The sequence below is a fragment of the Carassius carassius genome, chromosome 12 (assembly GCF_963082965.1).
Source record: "Carassius carassius chromosome 12, fCarCar2.1, whole genome shotgun sequence".
NCBI classification, from domain to species: Eukaryota; Metazoa; Chordata; class Actinopteri; order Cypriniformes; family Cyprinidae; genus Carassius; species Carassius carassius.
The window spans coordinates 2,188,675-2,209,322 of NC_081766.1; the positions used below are offsets into that span (position 1 = coordinate 2,188,675).

At 36.1% G+C, this 20,648-nt stretch overlaps 1 protein-coding gene across 5 annotated transcripts; it reads left to right on the plus strand.

Annotated features, from left to right (window-relative positions):
• On the plus strand, nt 1-20,513 carry LOC132154446 (tropomyosin alpha-1 chain-like). 5 transcript variants are annotated; one of them, XM_059563004.1, is made up of 9 exons: nt 1-311; nt 2,725-2,850; nt 13,473-13,606; nt 14,582-14,699; nt 14,783-14,853; nt 15,695-15,770; nt 16,622-16,684; nt 16,825-16,894; nt 18,235-18,542. In XM_059563004.1, the coding sequence occupies exons 1-9, from the start codon at nt 198-200 to the stop codon at nt 18,315-18,317; spliced, it is 855 nt and encodes a 284-aa protein (XP_059418987.1). In that variant the 5' UTR covers nt 1-197; the 3' UTR covers nt 18,318-18,542. The 5 variants fall into 5 exon arrangements, with proteins under 5 accessions (XP_059418987.1, XP_059418986.1, XP_059418989.1 ...); XM_059563003.1 differs by lacking the exon at nt 18,235-18,542 and adding an exon at nt 19,700-20,513 and having other exon boundaries at nt 6-311; XM_059563006.1 differs by lacking the exons at nt 1-311; nt 2,725-2,850 and adding an exon at nt 10,354-10,677 and having other exon boundaries at nt 18,235-18,541.
• The last annotated feature ends 135 nt before the right edge of the window (nt 20,514-20,648 follow it).

Genomic DNA, 20,648 nt, shown 5'->3' on the forward strand with positions numbered 1-20,648 from the left:
GGAGGTGGAGGCCACCAGGGAACGAGACTCATCTCCTCAACCTCAGCGTTGTGTTTCAGTGTGGACTCTCTCTTCATCTGACGAGGAAAAGCACTGTGATTCCTCTCTCTCTGTCTGACTCTGCTCTAGATCCCGGTGCTCTCGGTTTCCTCTTCGTTCTCTCCCAGGTAAGAAACTCCAAGAGTAGATAGAGCAAAATGGAGGCCATTAAGAAGAAGATGCAGATGCTGAAGCTGGATAAGGAGAACGCCATCGATCGGGCAGAGCAGGCCGAGTCTGATAAGAAGGAAGCAGAAGACAAGTGCAAACAGGTGAGAGTTCAGTGAGACCATCCATACAGAACACTGATGCTATTTTATTTTCATATATACTGTGTGTTGGTTAAAAGTTTGGACACTTTACAGAAATGATATTTTTTCATTGACATCTCTTTTGAATTATTTGTGAAAATTTCTGAGTGATTTTTCAGGATTTTTTGCAAAATAGTTTTTTTAAACATAATAATAAATTATATAAAACCTATAAATCACATTTTGTATGTGTATGTATGTATGTATTTATCCAAATACTTTAGGCTCGATCTATCTATCTATCTATCTATCTATCTAGCTTTATTTAAAGTAACAACATAGATTTAGATTTTAGACCCCCCCCCCCATTTCTAATTGATTCTGAATACTATAAATTGGAGGAAATTATAAATTGTAGTTGTTGTTTTTACTAAGATTATTATTATTATTTTAAATAAGGAAAATTACAAAGAGTGTCAGTGTGCACATATTTCTTTCTTCAGGATACAACACATGAAATTGGTTTATGTCCAGTGAATAGAGCTAAAAAAAGAAGAAGAAGAGGCTGAAATTTAACACAGTTTTCATTTTTGTTACATTTTGATCATTACATAATTCCAAGACTTCCATTTGTGTTGTTTTAGATTTGTCACATTACTGTTGTTCTAAAATGTGGGTAAAATGAATTAATTCTATGTAACATTCTTAAATGAGAACCTCACTTATACAGTTCCAATGTTTGTATTTATGTATGTATTTATTTATTTCATTATATTGTATTTTATTTTATTTCGTTTCATTTTTGCAGTGATGACATTGAAGAACCCTCCACCACCCCACCCCCCCCCACCCCCGTAGAATGGAGAGATTCCATGGATATCAAATGTTCTTTATGAAACCATCAATGCACACCTTTATTTTTAAGAGTGCATCTGCCAAAGAAATCTCTTATTGTAATTAATTCTCTCTAGTTATGGATTAGGGAAACTGAAAGAGGGAGGATTGATTTCCAGGCAGTCAGCAGGCTATAGGGAGCCCAGGAATGATCCAGAAGAGTGCCAGCTGTTTCTCTGTATTTGGAGTTGTTTAGGGCTCTCTGGAGTGCAGCATCCCACACATCTTTCAACATCCCCAAACATTCCAGAGATAACATTTTCATTGCAGTCAGTGAGCTAATCTTATGGGACATTACATTGAAGCTGGGAAGTTTTTGAGTTTGACTATTCCATGACAAAATCCTTACTACACACATTTAAGACCCTTAAACTTCCATGAACCCTTTTCCTTCCACATAAGGTTCTTTATATAATGGAAATTGTTCATTAGATTTGTAAAATATTCTTCACCTAGAAAAAAGTGGTTCTTTTAGAAACTGTTCACTGAAAGGTTATTTTTAAGGGTGAATATTTTTGCATTGAATTAATTTTCTTTATTTCTAGTCTTTACTAGATAGACATTTAGGGGGTGTATCTTTAACTTAACTATTTGTGTTTATTTTATTTACTTTAACTCAAAATTAAAGGTCAAAATTGCATGTGCAACTCTTCTTATTAGAATGGAAATAAAAAAAAATACATGAATTACAAGATTATAAAATGACATTAATAAATACTAAAAAAAAAAACTTATAAAAAATTTTTCAATATTAATATTAAGTAATATAATATTACTCTTATTGATAATAAATAAATAAATGTATATATTGACTTAATAATTTAAAATCAGCTGTTACATTACTGGTATTAATATATTGCATAAATTTATTTTAACAACAATTTTTTTTTACAAAATTGATTAACCAAATATGTCGGATTCTTTGTAGATCTAAACTAAATAAAATAAAATAAAATAAAATTTTAATATAATAACGATGATATGATATTATATGATATGATATGATAACATGTCTGATATATGTATGCTACATATATCTCCAGCTTCAATTAATAATACAATATAATAAATAATGATAATTACTGCATTAGACTGTGAGCTGCAGTTTAGCTGCAGTTTAGTTTTGTCGTGTCACATGAAGCTGCTCACTGGAGATGCTGATGGAATGTAAGTGTTGATGATCAGAAGACTCCAGATTCTAGAATAAGAATCCCACAGACAGAGTTCCAGCTCAGTGATGCAGACAAACACAGATCAGATGGAATAGATCCTGTCAGTCGGACATAGTCACACGTCTCTGAGGACGCGCACACTGATCACAGTTTAATCATGCTGAGCTGTGTGATCATATTTATGGCCTTGTTAGTGCAGATGGACTCATAGCATGATCTGAAAATACACACAGCTCTCAACACATGAACACACACACACACACACCGATATATGATATCTATCTATCATTTATCTGTCTGTCGGTCTGCATGTCTGTTTTTCGTTCTGTGTATCTGTTAATCTTATGTTCTGTTTTTGTTTTTTTTAGCTAGAAGACGAGTTGCTTTCTCTGCAGAAGAAACTGAAAGGAACTGAAGATGAGCTGGACAAATATTCAGAAGCTCTCAAAGACGCTCAGGAGAAGCTGGAGCTGTCTGAGAAAAAGGCGACAGAAGTGAGTCTTCAAGCATTAGCCATTTTTCTTCAATAAGATGTCAGTTTTTGGTTAAACACCATCATCAAAATCAAAAACATATGTGTTCGCACCACAGTAAATCTTAGCACGTGGTCGGGATGCTGAGGTTCAGACAGATTGTTCTCATTCCAGCAACAAAGATGCTTTAATCATAGTGGAAGAATGTCAGCAGCCCCATGTGGAAAAAATGGGAAGAAAAAGTTTCCCCACATTCCTTTTCAGCTACCGCTGACAGCCTTAAATAAATGTCTTTCCCACTCATTCTGTTACCGGACGCCCCACAGACGTCAAACGTCTTCAGCGTGCATTTTTCTAGCAAGGCTTACTTGAACTCATCAGGGTTTTATTTATTTATTTACAAAAAAACCTCGGAAAGTTGTTGAATGCGGGCTCACATGCAGAGGAAATGGATATTTAGGGCGAGAGCCACCTCTGAAACCCACCGGGAGAAAATCCAGACCACAAAGCTACACAATCGAGAAACATTATAAAAAACTGTCTGGACGTGACGTCCACCGTCCCAGAGCTGGATTCTTCTAAAGCACTGAGAGAGAATCTAAGCTACTTCTTGGGATAGTATAAATAAAAATTAAAAAGAAAAACTTTGCCTTAGTAAAAAACTTTTACTAAAAGCACCATAAAAGTGTAGTGGGTGGTGTTAGCGCAGTGGATAAGACACATGCTGTAATGACGAAGTAGAGGCAGTCGGATCCATCTGCAGGACTTTATTGAAGCAGGTATTAAACCAAGTATGCACAGAGCATAAAATACTAAGGTAGCACGAAGCAACATGCAGTGTGGTAAAACAACACTTCACAGAGAAACACAGAACCAGGCAGTCCAGATAAAGGGGGGATAATGACTAACAGGTGGATATGATGATGCTGATGAGAAAACCAGACAGGTAGGAAACTAATGATAGCAGAAGGGTAGGATGGGAATTGCAGTCCTAGAACTCAGGTGACAAGGAGCGCATGGTGGGTGAGATTCTATAATGTGCTGGGAGAGCCAAACGAAATGAGACCGGAGTGATCTGTCGAAGAATCTGGAAGGGCCCAATGAAGCGAGGGGACAACTTCTTGCTTGGGAGCCTTAAACGCAGATCACGGGTGGAGAGCCACACCCACTGTCCAGGCCTATACCGCGGACCCTCACGTCTCCTACGATCCGCATGAAGTTGAAAGTGGTGGATGGCACGTCGCAGATGGACATGAGCGGTATTCCAAGTGGCCTCGCTGCGTTGCAACCACGTATCCACTGCAGGGAGGTCTGACAGCTCTCCTGACCACGGGAAGAGAGGGGGTTGGAAACCTAAGACACATTGGAAGGGCGTTAGACCAGTGGCAGGCTTTACCAGGGAATTTTGGGCGTACTCCGCCCAAACCAAGAATCGGCTCCAGTCCTGTTGGTTCTCGTAACAGTATGTCCGTAGAAACCGAATGAGGTCCTGGTTCGCCCGTTCAGCCTGACCGTTAGACTGCGGGTGGTACCAGAGGTGAGGCTGATGTTGATATTGAGGTTGGAACAAAGTCCCCTCCATACACGGGAAGTGAACTGAGGGCCACGGTCGGAGACAATGTCCTCGGGGAGACCAAACAGACGAAATACGTGATTGAGAAGTTCCTCCGCAGTCTGCATGGCAGTGGGTAGACCCTTAAGGGGAATGAAACGACAGGACTTGGAGAAGCGATCCACGACTGACAGCACTGTGGTGAATCCCTGAGACGGAGGTAAATCCGTTACGAAATCCACAGCGATGTGGGACCACGGGCGCTGAGGAACTGGAAGTGGCTGTAAGAGACCGGCAGGTTTAAGGTGGGAAGATTTGACAGTGTTACAGGTGGAACATTGATGGATGAATTTGATAACATCAGCCCGGAGTGTGGACCACCAGAAGCGGTTGTAGACTAACTGTACAGTAGCAGTGATACCTGGGTGTCCCGCGCTGGGTGTGCAGTGAACCCATTGAAGCACCCGCTCACGGAGCTCGAGAGGCACGAAAAGGCGGTCCACAGGACACTCGGCCGGTACAGGAAGAGCTTGTTGAGCCTCAGTGACCTCAGAGATAATAACCCACTGCACAGGTGCCACGATCAGAGTGGGAGGTAGGATGGGTTCTGGCTTGGTGATTTCGTTGAAATCCTCGAACTGACGAGACAGAGCATCAGCCTTCCCGTTCTTGGACCCAGGTCTGTACGTGATCCTGAAATTGAAACGGGAGAAAAACAGTGACCAGCGAGCCTGGCAAGCATTCAAACGCTTGGCAGACCTGATGTATTCAAGGTTTCGGTGGTCTGTGAGGAGGATGAAAGGTTGACGTGCCCCCTCCAGCCAGTGCCTCCATTCCTCCAGGGCAGCCTTCATGGCTAGAAGCTCCCGGTCACCCACATCATAATTGCGCTCTGCCGAGCTTAACTTGCGGGAGTAAAAGGCACAGGGAAACATTCTTGCAGGGTTACCGTGACGTTGGGACAGGATCGCACCCACTCCAGTGTTCGAGGCGTCAACCTCCACGACGAACTCCCTCTCCGGGTCTGGATGATGGAGGATGGGTGCGGCAGTGAATCTCTCTTTCAGCTGATTAAACGCTGCAGTACACTCAGAAGACCATCGGAAGCGCTTCCCGCCCTGGAGAAGAGATGTGAGAGGAGCCACAATGAGACTGAAGTTACGAATGAACCTACGATAAAAGTTGGCGAACCCCAGAAATCGCTGTAACTCCTTCACAGAAGAAGGTTGAGGCCAGTCCACCACGGCCTTGACCTTGCTGTCATCCATGAGAACCCCCTCAGCGCTGATGACATATCCCCAGGAAGGTGATGCGCGTCTGATGAAACTCGCACTTCTGAGTTTTGGCGTAGAGCTGATTCTTAATCAAACGTTTGAGAACTGCACGCACGTCCCGTACATGAGCTTCGAGAGTCTCTGAAAAAATCAAGATATCATCAATATAAACAATAACCCTCTGATTCAGCATGTCCCGGAAGACCTCATTAACGAAAGACTGGAACACAGAAGGACTATTGGACAGCCCGAAGGGCATTACCAGATACTCATAGTGGCCAGTAGTCGTAGAAAAGGCCGTTTTCCACTCGTCACCTCTCCGTATGCGAATGAGGTTGTAAGCGTTCCTCAAATCCAATTTGGTGAAGTACCGGGCTGAGCGAAGCATCTCCAGTGCTGCAGGGACTAAAGGCAGAGGGTATCGATATTTCACAGTTACCTCATTGAGACCACGGAAATCGATGCAGGGCCGAAGACTCCCGTCCTTCTTCTTGACGAAGAAAAACCCCGCGGACGCCGGGGATGTGGAAGTGGTGATAAATCCTTTAGCAAGCTGTTCCTCAATATACGCTCTCATGGCCTCAGTCTCCGTTTGCGAAAGTGGATACACACGGCCGTGCGGGGGAACGGCTCCAGGTAGAAGTTCAATGGCGCAGTCACTGGACCGGTGCGGGGGTAAAAGTGAAGCCTCTCTCTCGCTGAAAACCTGAGCCAGATCATGATATACAGCAGAAACTCCTTGCAGATTCACTCTCTCGGGGGAACTGTGGCTAGATTCAGGACCATGGAGAGCAGGCAAGCAGTGGGCGTGACAGAAAGGGGACCATTGATTGATTCTCCTGTCGACCCAGGAAATGAGAGGGTTGTCTCTCTCCAGCCATGGCAATCCCAGAATCACAGGATGAAGGGGTGAGTTTATTGAGTACAACTGAATTCTCTCCGTGTGACGAGACCCGAAGTTGATGATGTATTGTGCCTCCCCTGTCCCCAGGGGGTGTCCATCCAGAGCGGCCACAGCCACATGAGACACACAAGGAATGAGAGAGATATTTTTAGACAAGGCAAACTCCAAATCGACAAAATTACCAGCGGCACCAGAGTCAATTAAAGCTCTTGTTTCACAACTACTCCCATTAAAATACAATGAAACTTCGAGGGTGAGAGAACGTGGAGAATTAATCAAAGGACTCACTGCAGAGGTATCACTGGATCTGGGTCTTACAGGACATGAAACTCTCTGATGACCGGCTTGGCCACAGTACAGGCATAATTTACTCCGCATCCTTCTCTCACGTTCCTCTGTGGTGAGATGTGTGAAGCCGACCTGCATAGGCTCGTAATCTGTGCCGGAAGGGGGAGGAGTGAAAAAGCTGGATGTGAGAGGCATGCGTCGAGAGCGGATGAGATTGTCGAGGCGAATGGCAAGCTCCATAAGTTCTCCGAGGGACATCCCATCATCGCGACACGCCAATTCCCCTTGCAGATGCGTTTGCAGCCCCCTACGATACAGCAGTTTAAGCGGTGACTCTGTCCACCCTGTCTGCGCTGCCAGGGTGCGGAAGGAAAGCGTGTAATCCGCCGCGGTGGAATTCCCTTGACTTAATGTGAGGAGTTGTTCCCCTGGTTCCTTGCCGCCAGCGGGATGTTCAAATACCTCTCTGAATTGAGACATAAACACATTAAAGGAGGGAAAGGTATGATGACCCCCAGACCAGAGAGCAGTCGCCCACTCCAACGCCCTCCCGGTGAGTAGTGAGTAGATGAATGAAACGCGGGACGCGTTGCAGCAGGTGCAGCGGGAGCTTGAGCTGAATTAGCGACCGCGCTCTGCAGAGTGAGAGTATGAACTGACCTCACAAGTTCTTCGGTGAGATTCGTTAACTTGGTCAGCTGCTGTTGGTGTGTGAGTAACACAGATGCCTGGGAATGAACCTCGGAAGCAAGACTCAGGAAGTCTGCTGGATCCTGTGGTGGTGAAGTGTTCTGTAATGACGAAGTAGAGGCAGTCGGATCCATCTGCAGGACTTTATTGAAGCAGGTATCAAACCAAGGATGCACAGAGCATAAAACACTAAGGTAGCAAGAACAACACTTCACAGAGAAACACAGAACCAGGCAGTCCAGATAAAGGGGGGATAATGATTAACAGGTGGATATGATGATGCTGATGAGAAAACCAGACAGGGCTGGAAACTAATGATAGCAGAAGGGAAGGATGGGAATTGCAGTCCTAGAACTCAGGTGACAAGGAGCGCATGAGACCGGAGAGAGGTGAAGGCGCGCGCTCAGTGACAGGTGCGCGCTCCGTGACACATGCCTTTGGTGTGAGAGACCCGGGTTCAAATCCACTGTGACACACCAATGTGTCCCTGAGCAAGACACTTAACCCCTAGTTGCTCCAGAGGCGTGTGACCTCTGACATATATAGCAATTGTAAGTCGCTTTGGATAAAAGCATCAGCTAAATGAATAAATGTAAATGTAATGTAAATAGGTACAAAAGTAGGTTCAAAAGTTTGGAATAATTCAGATTTTCAAGAAACATTTCTCATATATATATATATATACAGTACAGACCAAAAGTTTGGAAACATTACTATTTTTAATGTTTTTAAAAGAAGTTTCTTCTGCTCATCAAGCCTGCATTTATTTGATCAAAAATACATTAAAAACTGTAATATTGTGAAATATTATTACAACTTAAAATAATAGTTTTCTATTTGAATATACTTAAAAAAAATAATTTATTCCTGTGATGCAAAGCTGAATTTTCAGCATCACTACTCCAGCCTTCAGTGTCACATGTAACATCCGGTCTATCACATGATCATTTAGAAATCATTCTAATATTCTGATTTATTATGAGTGTTGGAAACAGTTCTGCTGTCTAACATATTTGATCAATAAAAGGTTAAAAAGAACTGCATTTATTAAAAATAAAAAAAATTCTAATAATATATTTTCTTTACTATCACTTTTTATCAATTTAACACATCCTTGCTGAATATAATTATTGATTTTATTTATTTTTTTAAAGAAAGAAAAAAAATTACTGACCCCAAATTACTGACCAGTAGTGTATATTGTTATTACAAATATTTATATTTTAAAAACATATCTTTTTTTTTTTTTTTTTTTTTACTTTTTATTCATCAAAGTATCCTAAAAAAGTATCACATGTTCTGAAAAAATATTAAGCAGCAGAACTGTTTCCAACTTTGATAATGAATCATCATATTAGAACGATTTCTAAAGGATCATGTGATAATGATCCTAAAAATTCAGCTTTGCAACACAGAAATAAATGATAATTTAAAGTATAATAAATTTAAAAACAATTATTTTAAATTGTAATAATATATCACAATATTACATTTTTTTCTGTATTTTTGATCAAATAAATGCAGGCTTGATGAGCAGAAGAAACTTCTTTCAAAAACATAAAAAATAGTAATGTTTCCAAACTTTTGGTCTGTACTGTATATATATATATATATATATACACACACACTTTTATTGAGCAAGGACGATTTAAAATTTTTAATAGTGAAAGTAAAGAGATTTATGTTGTTACAAAAGATTTCTATTTTTTTCAGTATTTTACAATATTACTGTTACTGTATTAATAAATGCAAAAACAATTAATAAAATACTACTAATAATAAAAATCTTTCCAAAAATGATTCCAAACTTTTGTAGTCCTGCACTATATTATATCGACAGTAGATTTAGGCCCAATCCCAATTCTACCCCTTGGCCCTTCCCCTTTCCCCTACCCCTCTGTTTCGCGCGTTCACGTGAAGGGGTAGGGGTGTCTCGATTCTCTTTTGGTTGGAGGGGAAGGGGTAAGGGGAAGGGCCAGATAGCCCTTCAAACAAAGATTTTTCGGGACCACACTTCAAACGAAGGGGTATGAATTATCTCGGCAACATGGCTGCTACAGCGAACAAAAAGACACATAAATGTAAAATGTAAGAAATGTTACATTCAATTGTGAGTTCATATTAACGGTCATGTTATTCAAAGAAATGCTTGCAAAAAATCGCTAATATTTGCTAACGTCAAAAAAAAAAAACACATTTATTCAGATGATCTTGAATTAGAGCATTACGGCACCTTCTGGCATTTTAACCGCGTAATATTTCCACACAAGGCAACAGTATGTGCAGAGCATGAAGTTCACTTCATTTCTTTCTTTTCACTCACAATCACACACACACACACACACTCACTCACACACACACACACACACACACACACACACACACGTTTGTTATTACTATGCAGTCTGCCTTAGAAAGACAAATGAGCCATTTCAAAGTAAAATGCAAATTTAAAGTGTCTGTCATTCCCACCACATAATTCTATTAAATTAAATGATAATTTCATATGATGGTGGATAAAGTGCTGTAATGTGCATTACGTTTCAGAAAAAATGACTGGTTTTATCTGATGCCTGTTAACAGTATTGGTGAATAAATGCATTAAACAAAAGTGCAAAGTAGTCGTTTATTTTCCATGCACTGATGCTTTTACTCACTCATTTCTCAACACTGCTTTAATCACACATGGTCATTCATAAGAAACCCCAGATATGCCCTGAAGTCAGCACATAATAGCAGCAGAAGTCAAACAGGAACACCACCCCCTGATGTCATCTGAAACCAGCATCTTCTTCCTGGGACTGGACTTTTTTTTCTTCTTTTTTTTTTGTGCATTCCTGCCCTTCTTTCCAGAATTCCTCATTCTGCGGCTCTGCGAATCAGAGACGCGCAAATGGAAAGTTTGCGACAGTTTTGAGACGCACAGAAGTTGCTCTAAATCTGCGCTCTTGATTTATTAAGAAACTCGCTTGTCCAGACGGATTTTGTCTCTGGGTCGCTCAGGTCCGGGGATGTCTGTGAAGTCTTTAGACGCAGTGAAGAGGAAGATCCAGAGTCTGCAGCAGCAGTCGGATGATGCGCAGGACAGAGCGCAGTTTCTGCAGACGCAGCTGGACAGTGAACGAGACCTGCGGGAGAGAGTTAGTGAGGAAACCTTGTTACCTTCCATCCTTTTTCTTTCTCTGCTGCTTCTGTCTGATGACTTACGCTCTTTTCCGTGCACACTGAGCAGAAATAGTGGAGACGGGGCTAGTTGTCACACTTTCGTGAATGTTAAGTTTCTCATTGTATTGTAGCTACACCGGGGCATGTTGTCACGCGTCATGTGCATCGCACTAAAACATTTTTTTGACAGTATTTAAAAACTGATATTTTTTTTGTGAATCTGAGTATTTTTTGTGAATTTTATCATAAAAGCAAATTTTTTTATTTATTATAATTGTAATTTTACTAAAAGTCTCGTTCCACACATTTTTAAACATTAGTTAAAATCAGAGTATTTTTGTGATTTTTTATCATAAAAGCATTTTTTTATTATTATTATAATTTACATTTTACTAAAAGTGTTGTTCCATACATTTTTAAACAGTAGTTAAAATCTGAGATTTTTTTTTTTTTTTTTTTTTTTGATGAATCTCATCCTCAAAGCAATTTTTTCTTCTTTTTTCCCCCTTTTTTTAAACTAAAAGATTAGTTCCACACATTTTTAAACAGTAGTTAAAATCTGAGAGTTTTTTTTTGTGTGAATCTCATCTTCAAATAAAAATGTTTTCTTGTTTTTTTTGTTTTTTTTTACTAAACGTCTAGTTCCACACATTTTTAAACTGTAGTTAAAATCTGAATATTTTTGTTAATTTTATCATAATAGCAAAAATTCTAATAGGTAAGATTGGGGCTAGTTCTCACATTGAATATTGAATAGTGAATATTATTCAGATTATATGTAATTTGGTGGGACATGTTGTCACACTACTATAGTGCAATTTTGCCTTGTGACAGTTTATTATTTATACCCAAAACTCAAATAATAAACACTGAACAAAATTTAACACACATAAATGTCAGAGCATTGTTTGGCTAACAAATATTGTGATGAATAAATTGTAGGCCTATGACATTTAAAATGTGACGACTTGCCCCAAACAGACATTTTTTTTAAATATCGTTGTTTTAAGAACACATTTTATGGTTTAAATTAAAAGATACCTCGAAGGAAGGGTTAGAAACCACTGCTAGAGAAAACAAGCATTTGTTAATCAAGACAAAATGTCACTTGTGTTTTATATTTTGTAATACCCTCGTTTGCATTTCTTTCTGCTGACCACAACAAGGGTTTAGTTTTTTGTTTTTAATGAATGGTTTTGTTTCATAATTGCTTCACTGTTTACATTTTGCTAAAAAAGATGTTGTAGAAAAGAAGGCTGTCATATGCAAATAATAAGTCTGTGACAACTTACCCCATAGTGTGACAATAGTTTAATTAATAATATATATATTTTATATATACTGTAACATTATACATATATTATAAATATATATTTATATCATATATAAATATGTATAATAATGTGTTTGTTTTTTTAAAGAGGTAAAACTGATGACTAAAATAGCAGCCCGGCAGCCCATTTCCTGGAAATAGCTGTCACAGTTAGTCAGGGACATGACGTTCTTCACATTCTCACTTCCTGTCTTATTTGTTGCAGTCTGCTTTCACCCAACATGTGTCTCTTAGAGAAACATGACCCAGATGGCCTTTCTTCCATATAGTTTTGGAAAGCAGATCCAAAACATCAGCAGATGCAATGGTCTGAAATGACTGTCCTGCAGGAGACTCAAAGCTCAGCCTGTGCTCTGGTTCCTCATCTCAGATACATTTATAAAGCATCAGAAGTTATTTAACTCAAGGGCTTCAAATATCCTTCATCCTGTCTGTGTCTCCGGATTCAAAGTATGATCTTGATATTTGTGCATTACAGACAAAGAAGCTGTTTTACAGGCAGATTTGTGACTTTTAAAGACTCATAATGGTATGATAATCAGATGCGTGTTTGAGCACCATATAAGGCGTGAGACCACTGTGTTCTGTGTGGGCGTGGTCAGAAAAAACCTCTCATTCAAAGGAGTGAAACTGAAAGAATCAGCTTCACATGTGCTTAGATTTCTCTTTGTGTGGTAAACGACTGATTTCTCAGCGTTTGAACAGTTATTATACCCCAAAATTTACGTTTTGTCATGACCTACTTCCTTGCTAGTATCATTGAGATAATAGGGTTTTTATTAGTATTTTGATTTTGTTTTTATCTTTATATATATATATTTTTTATTTTAATCTTAGTGTAAGTTTTAGTAACAGTTTTTGTTTGGTATGATTCTTATTTTAATTTTTTATCAGTTTTAGTTATTTTGGTACATCAAGTTTAACTAAATAACAACTAGCTGAATTAAAATAGGTTTGATATACTGATATACTGCGGTTACACACTTATATTGTCTGTTTTCACCTTTATTATAGGTAAAATTTTGTTGTGTTTTGTCGTTTTTATTTTAATTTTTTTTATATGTTTTATAGTTTTAATTAGTTTTTATTTCAGTGTTAAATATTTTAGTTCTTTAAATAACTTGAACTTGCATAAAAAATAATCAAACTCTCTCTCTCTCTCTCTATCTCTCTCTATCTCTCTCTATCTCTCTCTCTCTCTCTCTCTCTCTATATATATATATATATATATATATATATATACATATATATATCCACCAAGATCTTACTGGAAAAGCTAAAATTTCTCCAAGTTTATTGACTAGGATTTTAGCAGATTGTTTTAAAGATTTATAATCCAGACCCATTTCTAAAAGCATTCTTGGATCTTTTACTTCTGCCTCATTCCTTCAGAGTACTAGCTGGGGTCTTTAAGCGCTGTTTCTCTGTGTGTTGCAGGCGGAAGGAGACGTGGCCGCTCTGAACCGCAGGATCCAGCTGGTGGAGGAGGAACTGGACCGAGCTCAGGAGAGACTGGCCACTGCGCTCCAGAAACTAGAAGAGGCCGAGAAAGCAGCGGATGAGAGCGAGAGGTACAAACACACACATTAGAGTTATTATTCAACTAAAACTAAAACCATGAAACCAAATTGACTTAATGGACTGTTAAATGAAATAAGATATACAATTTTAATTTTTATTTCAGCTAGTTTCCAAGGAAACATTTCACATTTCATGTAGTTTAACTTTATGTACTCAAATAACTAAAACTAAAAGTGAAATAAAAGGTAATAAAAACTTCACAGACATAAAAAATCGCAGAAAAAAACTAAATTCAAAATTCAAATCTATATTTGAACTATAAAAACTATCTAATATTTGACTCATCCACCTAACTATCATTCCTTCTGTATTGTATGTATATATGTGTGTGTGTGTGTGTGTATTTTATTTCAGCTATTTCAACATTTCTCCTTTTCATTTAGTTAAACTTTATCCACTAAAATAATTAAAACAAATACTGAAATAAAAGTTAATAAAAACTTCAGATATAAAAACGCAAACAAAAAAATGACCAAAATGTTTAAAAAATTTAAATAAAATGTAAAATGTAAACAAAAAAAATCTCAAATTCAAAATTTTTATCTATATTTGAACCATAAAAACTATATAATATTTGTCTCCTCCACTAATTATCATTCCTTCACAGGTTCTTGTTATCATAATAAGACAAAATATCACGTTTTCATTGCCAGTCTATATACATTTTAATTCGCTTTATTTTAGTACAGATGTAAAAAAAAAAAAATGTTTACTTTAATTGTTATATTGTTACTTGAGATAAAATAAATGTAAAAAAAAAAGAATTGATATATATATACATATATTAACTTTTATTTTATTTCAGCTAATGGCCTAGGCAACATTTCTCATTTTCATTCATTATTTTAGAAATTATTATATAACTAATAAAAACTATATAGACACATTAAAAAAAATAAGAAACTAACGAAAATGACAAAAACACAATAAAAATGAGTAAATATTCAATTGTGTTTTGTATCCAGAGGCATAAAGGTGATTGAGAATCGTGCAGTGAAAGATGAGGAGAAAATGGAAATTCAGGAGATAGAGCTCAAAGAAGCCAAACACATCGCTGAGGAGGCCGACCGCAAATATGACGAGGTCAGACACACACTCTTTTAATACAGTGTACTCTGTGGTTTGAGTCAGGAGCGGATCTGTGGATATCGTCTGTGTGTTTGCAGGTCGCTCGGAAGCTGGTGATTCTGGAGACTGAACTCGAAAGAGCAGAAGAGAGAGCAGAGATCGCAGAACTGTTAGTACACTTCTTTAACTGACCCACAGGCAGATTTAGTTAACCATAACACAACATGCTGACCTACGCTGAAAAAACTAAACAATTCATCTGTAGAATTGGCTTTGAAACTATTTTTTAAGGAAGCCTGCTTCAGGCTTGAATGAATTAATGAATTAATCATGAATTAATCCATGAAATAAAAAATAAAAAAGGGTACAGTAATTTTGGCTTTTTATCTCAGTTGTGGGATATAAACTTACTCGATTTTATATCAAGCAATTCTGAGTTAACTCGTAAATACAAGTTTGTGTTTGTTTATTTCACCCAGTTCTGAGAAGAAAACACAGAATTGCTAGATATCGACTGGCAATTGCGAGATAAAAAAGTCTGAATTGCCAGATTATGATTATAATTTTTATTAATAAATTGGTAGTAAATTCCAATTGCATTAAACATGAAGTAGAAAGACCGAAATACAATTTTCTTGAAGTTTCCAGTTTGAAGCTGACATGCAACTGAGTTCAAAGCCCATTTTACTTCAGCAAATCAATCTTTTTGAAACTTTAATATAAAACAAGAAATTTGGGTCAATTTTTTTATTTAATGCTGCCTTTAAATTGGTTTCTTGTTGATCCAATCTGGTTTTAAAACCTATTAATGATGTGGAAGTTAATAAACCTTTAATTTCCATTGAACCTTTTTCCACAAACATATATATATATATATAGTTGAAAAAGGTTCTTTAGATTATTAAAATGTTCTTCACATTAAGAAAAAATGCTTCTTTTAGAACTGTTCACTGAAAGGTTCTTTGGGGAACCACGAACTGTTCTAAACTTTGTAATCTATGTTTTTACAGTAAAGGTGGAGATTTGGAGGAAGAACTGAAAAACGTAACCAACAATCTCAAGTCCTTAGAAGCTCAGTCAGATAAAGTGAGTCACCTGACCGATGACCCATAATTCCACGGGGCAGAATTAATTTTGGTATTAACTAAGCTGTCTGTTCAAATGAATGTGATGATGCAAGCAAGTGATGATTTGCAAATGAATGATTTGCACAGAAACGGGTTCTCCTAGTGTTTCACGAATCAGGCCCATTGTATTGAACATGAATGAACTAGATTGCAGGGATCTGGGAAATCTGATTCATTTTAGCAACTTAGTGACTTTACAAGGTTCATTTCAGTATGGTTCGAAAAAGTTGATTCATTTGAGTCATTTATCAACAGTGTTACACGAAGCTTCGGCACTTTAGTAGGAAAACAAATGTTTGCTAAATATTGTTGTTATTAATTACTATATTTATTTCAAATGCACACTTTAAAAAGTGCACTTTAAAACACAAACCAGCGCTGGGTAAAATATGGACAATTATATATAATATTATACTATTTATATTGTGCATAAATCAGGGCAGTAAATTAATTAGGCTAATTAACTTTTCGAAGTGAGAATAAAATGCATCTAATGTTTTTCTAATTCTATGCAAATTCATCCACCTCTGGCTAATAAAACAATATATTAGTATTTATTCAGCTGGTAAATCACACTTGTGCTGTTTATTCGTAAACAAAATTATAAACTTTTCTATTCAGTTCTAGTATTTTTATATTTTTGGTTAAGTGCTTTTCATGATAATTTCAATGCATATGAATATTTTTAACATTTTAATTAATACTGGTACCATGTTGCCACATGATGTCCAGTGTTAAATCTGAGACCTGAAGAAAAACCGGCTGAGAACCAGGGATCTTAATAACATTTAGCATGTTTTCTGTCCGTAGTATTCGGAGAAGGAGGACAAGTACGAAGAGGAGATCAAAGTTCTTACTGATAGACTGAAAGAGGTGAGCGAGTTTAACCTAAAGCAGCTGTTCATTCTAATAGTTTTGCATGCTACTGTTTCTTTCGTAGGTCAGATGCATGACATTCAGGCCGTTCTCTGAGCTTTTCAAATCCTTTTTTGTCTCTGCGTTATCCTCCGTAGGTTGAGACTCGTGCTGAGTTTGCAGAAAGGTCGGTGGCCAAACTGGAAAAGACCATCGATGACCTCGAGGGTAAGCTGTGACATTAACCTGTGTCTCTTCGTTCCTGTAGCTCAAGTGGTAGAGCATTGCGTTAACAAGTGCAAGGTTGGGGGTTCGAATCCCAAGGAACACATGTTAGGAGAAAAATTGTTAGCCTGAATGCAATGTAAGTCCCTTTGGATAAAAGCTTCAGCTAAATGCAAAAATCGAAATGTCTCTTATGACCGTGTGCGGCGACTTTATTTCTCTTTTCACTATACTAAAAGAACAGAGCTAACTGTGTTAGGATCTTCAGCCTGTTCAACCCGTCTTTTTTGCAAACACCTGGGGAATATTAATTGAAGACGAATCGAACTTGTTTCATAATTGATGATCTTTGCAACACTGTTATTAAACTAAAATGAAAGAACACTGAACTAAATTTAGCTGAATAATGGGACTATTATTTCCTGTAGAGCTCTTTATAGCTGAAATTAAATTTAATTATGATTAATACTAAATGAAATGTAATAAAATAAATAAATGTATGTGTGTAATTTATTAGAAATTTAAAATATTTATAAATTAGTAAATAAATAATAAATAGTTATTATTAAAAAAATATGAACACTGTTATATATAAGTATTATTTTTTGTAGAGCTGCTTTACAACTGAAATTAAAAAAAATGTAATTGATTGATATTAAATTACATTTAATAAATGATTTATATATTTATATTTATTATAATTAATAAATAACTATAAAATGAATAAAACATTTATTTAGACATTGTTATATTCCTGTTTATTAAGATCTATGAACGTCTGTAGAGCAAATGATTAATATTAAATAAAATGTAATAAATGATTTATGTGTTTGTATAAGTTATTTATTATAAATATTAAATCGTTTCCACATTAATAAAACATTAACATTGTGATATTTCTGTTTATTAATTATTATTATGTTCTGTTGAGCTGCTTTTGAATTTTTCTGCAGATCTGAAATTGAATTAATGAAACATTAACACTGTTCTATTCCTGTTTATTTAGAACTATTATCATCTGTAGAAATTGAATTTGTTTCATAATTGATTAATATTAAATAAATGTAATACTACTGCACGTATAAATGCATAAAAAATCAACAAATTTGAACAAAAATTTTTTCATTCCCTCCTTTTCTCTTTCTTTTTCCTTTCTTTCTTTAATCTAGTGAGCTGCTTACCTAAAGCATTTTTAGGCATTATCGTTCTGTCTTGTTCACTTTGACCTGTTAAACTTACTGTTTCCTTTTCTTTTCTGTCTATCATTTCCTGTTCCTCTCTCCTACGTTCTCCATCCTTGGCCGAAACACCTGTCGTTTCTGCTCTTGACCTTTGACCTCCAGATGAAGTCTATGCTCAGAAGCTGAAATACAAGGCCATTAGTGAGGAGTTGGATCTCGCCCTCAATGATATGACCTCCTTATAGATGCTTTAGTGCTTGAGTGTAACATTATGAGAGCTAACTGTGATTGACAGCTCTCTCGTTCAATCAAGCGCTGCTAATCTGCATAAACTATAACGATTGGCTGTACCTCTGTCTCTCTTTCTCTGCTCACCCTTTCATCCTCAATGTATTTTGCACTCTCTTAAAGTTTGGTAATTCCTCTAAAATGTAATAAAGTTTTTTTTTCTTTTTTGAACACTCCTACTCGTTTCAGTTTCTTGCTTTTAGAAATAATACATATTTCCTGCCTCTCTGATCTTGAGTCCAGCCTAGTCTTTGTCGCCCTTTTCATGGAAACACAATATAATAAATAAACAACTTGTTCATATTAGACATGTGATAATTATTTCATATTTAAGGTGTTAAAGATCCTCTTTTGTAGCACTGCTGAATATACTGCTTTCATTAACATGAATGTATTTATGCATTTTATTCAAAGAAAGCGACTTACAAAAATGGACCATAAGACATTAGTCACAAAGCCAACACAAAATACAATAATACAACTTATGTGTCTGTAATTTATTTAGTCTAAAATATTTAAAATATAAAAAAATTAAAATATTTCAATATTCAAATATATGAAAATATATAAGTAGTTTGAGAGCACAGGGAAACAATTAATAAAAAAAAAAAAACATTAGATTTATGCATTTTAACCAAGGAGGCTTGCAATAGTGGAATAATAATAACATTTATTATTATTAATTATTATTATTTCTAATATATATATATATATATATATATATATATATATTACCGCAAAATATAACAATATGTACAAAAATTTTACAAGTAGTTTAAAAGCACATGGCAACAATTAAAAAAAAAGTTTAAAATAAAAAGTTTAAATTAAGTTTGTGAATTTATTGTGTTTTTTTTATTTTTTATACACTTACAGTATTTTAAATAATTTTACTAGAGTATTTATGTTTTAGTATTCCTAAATAATTTTTACTGAAATATCTCTTTTTCTAATGCACTTAACTGTAAGCTGTTGACGTGTGAAACACAATTTCATTTCTACGCAACATATAGAAATGACAAATAAAGCATCAATTAATCAATCAATCACTCTTGTGGCTTCTACATAAACATATATTATGATTAAAATCTCATATGTTATGACTTAAGAATCTCAAAGCTTGTTGCATTTCTGTCTTTAAAAAGGTTTCTGCATTATCTGAAAAAATCGGTTTCTCTGTGGAGGCTAATTAAATGGGATTTTTCTTCAATAAGCCAGCTGAGGTGTAAGGGACAGGCTGAGGTTTAGGCAATCAAAACTCTAGGAGAATCATGTTTAGAAAAATGGCACAGACCATATATTGTGTCTCTTTTTAAATCATGGTGCTGGTTTCTTTCAGAGGATGTGGCTGAGGCCAAACAGCAGAACCTGGAGATGCATCAAGTCCTGGATCAAACGCTTCAGGAGCTCAACAGCTTGTGAGCTAACCAGAAGAAATCCATGAAGAACATTCCAGAATTTATCATCCATTCCAGCAGCTTTATGTTTAGCTTTTTATGCTTTTGGAGTTTGTATGTTGTAAGTTATGTTATTTCCATCCATTAATTTTGGTTTATTATTTTCTGATTATTTTACTATTAGTCCATTAAGTAATAAATAATGTCTAGTTGTTGCAATTTGTCCCATTTATAAGAGTGCTGCATGTTAAATACACACTTCTGAAATAATATGCGGCATAAAACCAAAATATGCCTTTAATAGTGTTTTATGTTTTTATACTTTAAAATTATGGCATATTATTGTATGTAAGAATGTGTCCCTTTTACAGTTTTTATTATTATAATTTTTTTTTCAATCTGTCTGCTGTGTATGGTTAGGAATGTTTTATTTATTCCTTTTGGATTAACATAAAGGCAGAAATTATACTTAAAACAGTGGAAACGCAACAACAAAGAGCAATAAGTACATCACATTTTAGGATTGATGTTAGGATAATGTAAGGGAATGTACCAAAAAAAAAAAAAGTTGTAAAGGTATTGGATTATAGATATTTCTTTGATTTTGGCATAAAGACATCTTTATTAGTTTGTCATTAATGGGACCATTTTGTGCCCTTGTTCCTGCAAGGGATATTTTCACTGTAGTTTGATTTTTATTTTATTTTTATGCCTGTAAAGCTAAATAAATGTTTACTTATTTGCACACCACACAAATACATGAGATAATTATTATTATTGTTTTAATTACATTTGTCTGTTGGGAGATATATCACAGGAAAAATACAAAATGATATATAATTAATTATATAAAATATATATTTATATCTATTATCCTATTTTAGGATCAAA